This window comes from Myotis brandtii, unplaced genomic scaffold (genome assembly GCF_000412655.1).
Source record: "Myotis brandtii unplaced genomic scaffold, ASM41265v1 scaffold1270, whole genome shotgun sequence".
Taxonomy (NCBI): Eukaryota; Metazoa; Chordata; class Mammalia; order Chiroptera; family Vespertilionidae; genus Myotis; species Myotis brandtii.
The window spans coordinates 832,755-841,351 of NW_005354465.1; the positions used below are offsets into that span (position 1 = coordinate 832,755).

At 39.7% G+C, this 8,597-nt stretch overlaps 1 protein-coding gene across 5 annotated transcripts in view; it reads right to left on the reverse strand.

The window, feature by feature from the left end:
• Positions 1–8,597, reverse strand: part of NFX1 (nuclear transcription factor, X-box binding 1) — a 56,947-nt gene that overhangs the window by 17,138 nt on the left and 31,212 nt on the right. For 3 of the 5 annotated variants that reach the window (XM_014534248.1, XM_005859544.2, XM_014534251.1), the window contains exons 12-14: positions 6,613–6,692; positions 5,427–5,535; positions 995–1,114 (exon numbers count right to left, since the gene is read on the reverse strand). In XM_014534248.1, coding sequence (XP_014389734.1) covers positions 995–1,114; positions 5,427–5,535; positions 6,613–6,692 — 309 coding nt within the window. Of the gene's footprint in view, positions 1–994; positions 1,115–5,426; positions 5,536–6,612; positions 6,696–8,597 lie in introns of all 5 variants that reach the window. The other 2 variants (XM_014534249.1, XM_014534250.1) reach the window with 2 other exon arrangements.

Sequence of the window (8,597 nt, forward strand, 5' to 3'; positions counted from 1 at the left end):
TGTGGACCGAGAGGTTTGGGTTTGATTCCCGGTCAAGGGCACAGCATGTATCTCAGTTGCAGGTTCGATCCCTAGCCCTGGTTGGGGCATGTGGAAGCGATCTCTCGATCTCTCTCTCTCTCTCTCTCTCTCTCACACACTCTCTCTCTTTTCCTACCCGTCCCTCCCTCCCTCCTTTCACTCTCTCTCTCTAAAGATCAATGGGAAAAAATAACCTTGGTGAGGGTTAAAAAAAAAAAAGAGAGAGAGAGAAAGTTCAGTAGAATCCCACCTTTATTTTAAAGGGGAAAAAACAAATATGTATTTTGCCCATGAAAAAAGATTCCCAGCCCTGACCGGTTTGGCTCAGTGGATAGAGCGTTGGCCTGCGGACCAAAGGGTCCCAGGTTCTTGATTCCAGTCAAGGGCATGTACCTTGGTTGCGGGCATATCCCCAGTGGGGGGTGTGCAGGAGGCAGCTGATCGATGTTTCTCTCTCAATCGATGTTTCTGACTCTCTATCCCTCTCCCTTCCTCTCTGTAAAAAACCAATAAAATATATTTTAAAAAAAGAAAAAAAAAAAAGATCCCCCAAAATACACACTAAGTTTAATTCCTAAAAGAAGACTTAAATGATATTTCAATGTTTTGACTTTATCTTTTTTCTTTCTTTTTATATAATAAACATATATTGCTTCTATAACAACAACAAAACTCGTTACTTTTAATTTTGTAAAAAGATGCTCAACTTTGAAATATGCACCAAAAGTGGAGGTCACAAGGAAAGAAAAAAATGTCCCTGAAAGACAAGACCAGTGAGGGCTTCTCCTGGCCTTTCAGGTGTGTTTGACATCCAATCACAGACCCATCTTCACAGAAGCAGCTTCTGAGCAACTGTGGGGGCAAGGGGTGCCATCACAGCATGACCTCAGAACAGTGAAGACCATCATGCAACATTCTAAATGACACGGTGTGAGAAGGCTGGAAGGTGTGGAGGCAAGGGGATGGGACCCACCTGGATGGTCACAATCATGGACTCTGGCACAGGTTTGGGTACACACAGGGGGCCTGGTACCACAGGGAACTGGAGGGTAGATCACTGATGCACCACAGTGGCAGGATAATTCATCAAAACCTGGTGGAGCAGCGGGTGAAACAAAATAACCCTTCATGAGTTTGGGATGAGCACACACATATTACACACACACACACACACACACTTTTTTTTTCTTTTGGGGGCTTATATTTCTAGAGGAGAATAGGCTACTATTTTTTTTTTTAAATCCTCACCTAAGGATATTTTTTCCATTGATTTTTAAAGAGAGTGGAAGGGAGAGGGAGAGAGAGAGAGAAAAACACTGATGTGAGAGAGACACAACGATTGGTTGCTCCCGCATGCCCCCAACCAGGGCCGGGAGCCTGCAACCGAGGTACGTGCCCTTGACTGGAATCAAACGACCCTTCAGTCCATAGGATGATGCTCTATCCACTGAGCCAAACTGGCTAGGGCTAGGCTACTTTTTATTTTTTAAGTTTTTATTTTGTGAAAAGTGTGGAGCAGACAGATATAAAGTGTTTCATTTTTATCTACAATGAACTCTAAGACCATGAGCTTAAGACAGTGTTATATGTATTTTATAAACAATAGATCTATAGGCCATCTCTTTTTGAGAGAACAACATGAGACTTCCACTAAAGGTACAGCTCTTTAACTCTTTTGGTTAGGAAAATGATAGAGATTATGAGAGCACAGTAACAAACATACAAAAATATACATTTAATATAAACCTCAGAGAATCACTGAAGCAATTAAAAAAATTTTTCATAGTATAATCAACATCGATGGTGCTTGACATATAAAGTTGAAATGAAGCACAGAGCTACATGTGAGTTTATTAGGCACAGGTTATAAGCCAAATCAAAATGAGAGCTCACACGGGACAGTTCTAAGAAGCAGCCCACTTAACCCATAGATCCCAAGGGGAACCAGTTCTCCAACTCGGGGTCTTGATAGAGGCCAGGCCTTTTGATCATGGTTCTCAACTGGGACACTAGAGTTTGGAAACGCTGGAACCTCTAGAATCTACCACTGCTCTTTTCTAGTCAACACTCTCCAGCAAACCCTTCAAAGGTTAGACACTGTGGTAGAAAGAGCCCTGTAAATACAGTCAGGAGACTTAGGCTCCTAGTTCTAGACCTATTATTTATTTGCTCAGGGACTGTGGGCAAGTCCCTCTGAGCTTTTTGGTCAAATGAGGATACCAAACTTTTACCTATTCACTCAACAAAATTATTGTGAGGATGAGCTGATATATGTGAAATAGCTGGGTAAAGGGGGCCATGTATGTTTTTCTGTAGAACTCCATGTGTGTGATCTGTAACAAAACACTGACTCAATGCCTTTTTGAAATGAGATGAGCCTAGCATTCTAGAGAAGACATAATTATGGGAAATCTGACTTAGGCCAATCTTTTTTTTAATTTTATTTTATTGATTTCAGAGAGGAAGGGAGAGGGACTGAGAGAGAGAGAAACATCAATGATAAGAGAGAATCATTGATTGGCTGCCTCCTGCACGCCCCCCTACCGGCGACTGAGCCCGCAACCCAGGCATGTGCCCTGACTGGGAATTGAACCAGTGACTTGTGGGTTCCTGGGTCAACGCTCAACCACTGAGCCATACCAGGCTGGGCTTAGGCCAATCTTTTAATGCAGCAGTTCTAAAAGTGCCCTGTTGATCCCTAGGGATCCCTGAGAGTCTTTCAATAAGTCCACAAGGTCAAAATTATTTTCATAATAATACTAAGATATTATTTACTTTTTCTACTATGTTGGTGCAAAAACAAAAAACCTGCCAGGGCCTTAGTGCAAATCAAGGCTGCAGGATCAAACTGTAATCATTGTATTTTTCACTGACAAGTACTTAATGTCAGTTTCACTTAAGAAAGTTCTTGATGAAGCAGCAAAAAAACAAACAAAAAAAACCATCCTTGAATCTTGAATATGTATATGTTAATATTCTGTGGAATAAAATGGAGAATCTGCATATAATGCACTTTTGCTGCACACAAAAAACTCGGGTTGTGCCCTGGCCAGGTGCTCAGTTGATTGGAGCATTGTTCCATATACCAAAAGGTTGCTGGCTGATTCCCAGTCAGGGTCACATACCTACGTTGTAGGTTCAATCCCTGGTTGGGGGAAGTATAGGAGGGTCACAATAGGTGGTTCTCTCTCACATCAATGTGTGTGTGTGTGTGTGTGTGTGTGAGTCTCTCCTTTCCTCTCTCTAAAATCAATAAAAACATGTCCTTAGGTGAGGATTTAAAACAAACAAACAAACAAACAAACAAAAAATGGGTTTTGTTTTTTGAAGAATTGCACTTCTCTGGGTTGTGAGCTAAAGTAACTTTTTTTTTTTTGTCTAAAGTTTTACATATGTCTCCTTTTTCCCAACTGACCCCCCCACACACACACACTTTTTTTTTTTTTTTACACAGAACACCATTTTTACTTGAAACAATGACTGACAAACTATGGTTATTCAGACTTGGGTATTTGGCAGACAGTTTATAAAAAATGAACAAAGTGAGCCTGTCACTTTATGAAAAATGACTTTGCTGCCAACGATAAAATTCAAGCTTTTGAATAAAAATAGAATATTTGAAAATATTTAATTACCACTATGATGAGCTTGACAATTTGCTAATACTTTTCCTAAGAGTTTTCTGATGATAATTATAGTCGTGAGTTTTTAACAGTGTAACACAAAATTTGTCAACACTTCAAAGATATGCATAACCCAGTGAACAACTCTTTTCCAAATGATCAATGTATGACATTGTGAAGTCACGCATGGGTAAAAGATCCATTCAAAATACAAGAAAAACCAATGAATTTCAATGTGACCGAGAATAAAAACAAAAACATTGACTTAAGTACTTTCTGAAATGAAGTTAAGTTTTGGTGTAATAGCAAAAGAGAATGCCCACAATTATTTGTAAAAGTTTTAAAATACTCAATTACTTATTCAACTAACTGTGTGAAGCTGGATTTTTTCCATATGCCTCAACTATATTGCAATAGATTGATACAGAAGCAGATATGAGAATCGGCTACCTTCTATTAAATCAAGCATCTACTCTAATTTTTTTGAAAATATAGTTAAAAAATTATTATTTATGTTAACATGCAATGGTAACTACAATTTAAAAAAAAAAAAGAAGTTAATATTTTAAAAATCTCTTCGTTTTAGCTCCTCGTATGGTAAACATAGATAACTATAACTCACATAAAAAGAGTTCTTTAGGGTTCTCAATAATTTTTAAGAATGCAAATAAGTCCTGTGGCCAAAAAGTTTGCAAACTATTGCTAATAATACAGAGCAGTATTTTCAACCAGTGTGCTACAAGAATTTTTAAAACATGCAATACCTATTTAGTCAGGGGCATTGACCTCCTTTCCCTTAGATTGTCAAATAATCAAATAATAAAATGACAACAGCCAACACAACAATAGCTGTCCAGTGTGAATGTCCTGTCCTGACCATAAATATACAGGTCAATAATACAGTTGCATCTTATTGGTCACATAGCATAAGGTTGCATCTGATGGTTAATTGTTGGTACCAAAAATTCTTATAAACAGGTATAGGCACCTGATTTTTTTAAATGTCACTTTGGAGCAAAAAGGGTAGGTAACTACTTTTTTGTGTGTATGTAAATCAATCAAAGTTATACCTATATTTTTTGTCAGATCGGCAAAAAATATAATACATTTCTTGGTGTGACGCAGAATTTTAGTAATTAGCTTATGTGTGCCATGAAATGAAAAAGGTTGAAAATCATTGATAGAAAAATTGCTAAAGACAGAACCTGGGTCTATAATATTTAAGAAGCAAGTAGCAAAAGAGGTATCCATTAATGAACCTGACTCCATCTTAGGATCATTGCCTACATCCCACGTTTCATACATTTAGGGACAATATAGCACTAAGAATAACTTTTTTTTCTTAAAGTTTTTTTATTTTTATTATTATTTTTTTGGTTAATCTTTACTTGAGGTTATTTTTCCATTGATTTTTTTTTTAGGGAGAGTGGAAGAGAGAGAAAAAGACAGAGAGAAATATCGATGTGAGAGAAACACATCAATTGGTTGCCTCCTGCACGAGCCCTGATCACAGCCCGGGCCAGGGAGGAGCCTGCAGCCAAGGTATGTGCCTTTGACCAGAATTGAACTCTGGACCCTTTGGTCTACAGGCTGTCTTTCTAATCACTGAGAAAAACTGGCTAGGGCACGGAATAACATTTTAAAAAAACTTAATATATCTGAAATATTAAGACTTACTAGTTCAGTAATTCATACCACTCTAAGCATATCATTCTCTCAAAATATATTATGCCTAAATTCCCAGAAAATTCTTATAATAAAGTATACAGTGAAGACACTCACTGGCTTGCCAGCATGTCTGGCAGTTCCCACGATGACAAGGTTCTTCACATCTATGAAGGCCACAACGAAGTTTCCTCCCACAAATCAAAGGACATTTGTGCTCCTTATCCTAGGAAGAGGATTATATTTGTTTACAAAATTATCTCTGTTTTGTTTTTCATAAACAAGATAAATAATAATTATAGATAGATTATTTATATAAAAACCTAAGCGACCGTTGCTATGACACACACTGACCACCAGGGGGAAGACGCTCAACACAGGAGCTGCCCCCTAGTGGTCAGTGCACTCCTGTGGTCCGCGCCCCCCCTCCCCCACCCCGCAGGCCAGCCCTAATGGGCCCCGATTGGCAGCCAGGCCGAGGGACCCCACCCATGCACGAATTTGTGCACCGGGCCTCAAGTAGTAATAAAAGCTCTCCATATTTATGAATGAAATGATGTCTGAGTTTAGCTTCAAAATAATCAGGGGAGGCAGAGTTAGTGGAGATGTGGGTATATGGGACTAATAGTTTCTCTACTTTTGTGTATGTTAGAAATTTTCAATAACAAGAAGTCTTTAAGCCTTCAAACACTAGCTTATAAATAAGTCTTGATATACTGTACAAATTTATTACTCTTCACCATATCAATAAAATTTAAAACAATTATGTATTTTTTATATATACACACATTCACATATATGTATTACGTATGTACCAGTATATGTGCATTACCTTGCTATTGGTACTGTGTTATCTGACTGCCAGGAAGTGTTTTCTTTATTTAGTTCCACAGAAGTGAATATTACAGATAACTAAAACTTGCTCCTTTCAACAATGCCACACACATTTTACCTACTAACTTGACCCAAGGAGTATATGAAACCTGAAGCCCGAGTTACTAAGCACAGGCCAGTCTGTGTGCTGAGACAGCACACAATCTCCTGTGGAGAACTGCTCATCTAGCAGTCTTGAGCTCTGGGGCCTGAGGCCTCTGTCTTTCGTCTTTTTCTTCCTCCATGTTGCCACTGACTGACATTTTAACCTGACTGAGGTCAGCTTGATTGGGCAGCTCTCTGACTCCTGCTCAGGGAGCCCCTTCCAGTGATTTCTAAATCTGGGCTGCATTCCAGATGGCCGAGGCTTCCAGAAGCCCAGCTCCTGAATGAATGCAATCTGACTGTGACTAATGATAAGTCCACTTACCACACAGCATATCTCATTACATTTATGCCGTCCACACAACCTTTTCTTGCTACACCGCTTGTCGCACATAAATGTAGCATCTGCTGTGGACAATTGAAAAGAAAAACAAAGCAAAGGCTATAACATATATCTGAGTGACTGCAGGCTTAAGAAATACAAATGTAATAATGAAAATAAGCACTGGCCGGTGTGGCTCAGTTGTTTGGAGCATCATCCCATGCTTCAAAGGGTTATGGGTTCAATTCCCAGTCAGGGAACATACCCAGGTTGTGAATTTATTCCTTGGTCAGGGTGCCTGTTGGAGGCAACCAACTGATATTTCTCTCTCTCTCCCTTTCTCTCTCTAGAATCAATTAAAAATTTAAAAATAATTATGTAAATAAGTGGTAAAAATGTTAATAGTGAAAAATGCATATTAAAATAAGATACCTCACTTGCCAAATTGTCAAAAAACAGAAAACAGGACGACTAATATACGGTATGTGTGAAGGTATGGAAAAAAGGCACACATATTTAGTGACGAGAGTATAAACTTTTAGAGTACACATGTATCTATTAAAAATTTAAATAGTGCCCTAGCCGGTTTGACTCAGTGGATAGTGCCAAGGACTGAGTCAAGATTGAAGGGTCCTGGTTTTGATTCCAGTCAAGGGCACGTACCATGGTTGCCAGCTTGATCCCTGGCCTTGGTCAGGGTGCGTGTGGGAGGCAACCAATCGATGTGTCTCTCTCACATGGATGTTTCTCTCTCTCTGTCTTTCCCCCTCCCTTCCACTCTCTCTAAAAAAAAATCAATGGAAAAACATCTTAGGGTGAGGATTAACAACAACCACAAAAATACAAAGCCAAACTCCAGTGTTATCTCCCTTTCATGCAGCAACTAGAATTCTAGAGACTTCATCAATATTAAAAACTTTTGTGCATCAAGGAACACTTTCAAGAAAGTGAAAAGATTTTCCCATTTGACTACCATATTTTCTCCTAATAGATTTTAGTGGCTATGCTTATGGGACAGATTAAAATTGCCATGATCTAAAGAGGGAGGATTTATTTGTGACCTCCTCTTATATTAAATGACTAAACAGAAAGAAGAAAAAAAAGGGGGAAAAAACAACCCACACACAATGGGAGAAAATATTTGCAAATCATGTTTCATAAGGACCTAGGATCCAAAATATATACAGTAGGTCCTCGGGTTACGTCAGAGATCGGAACCCACCTACATAAGCACCTATGTCACTCACATGGAGCACATACACAGCAGTAATGAAGTGAAACAGTAAAAAAAATTTAAAAGAAAGATAACAATTCCTGACCTTTACTTGTGGTAAAACAATAAATAATAAAAAACATAAAGCACATATATACATATGTCGAAATGATGGAACTTTTTTTTTTAATAAATAAATGGGAAATGGCAACTTAATCACAAAATGATGTACATTGAGTCCGACATAACCCGAGGACTGACTGTATATAAAAGGCTAATATGCTAAGTGTCCAACCGTCCAACTGGTCACTATGACACGCACTGACCACCAGGGGGCAGATGCTCAATGCAGGAGCTGCAGAGCTGCAGTGACTTGGCACCGGCAGTTCTTGGGTGACGTGGCCCAAAACCAGAGAGGAGGGAGCCCGATTCCTCTCAGGGCCACGCAATTCCACCTTCAGCCGTGGGTTATGTTGTTGCTGGGGCACTATCAGCCCCGAATGTGGTTTACTGCACACTTGCGTTTGTTTTCCACACCCTGTACAACAGCAACTTTGCAGAGTGCCCTCTTGCACTCCAAGACCCTTCAGGGGATATTGGAGAGCCAGTTTTGGCCAGATCCCCGCAGGCCAGACTGACAGACCCCCCCTGCCAGAGGATCCCGCTAACTCGCAGATGTCCTTTGAGCCACGGCGCCACCCCAGGCACGGAGCCAGGTGCGGCCAGCCAGGGAGGGTCCAAGGGAGGTTGGCTCCAGGGCATGTCTGGCCCATCT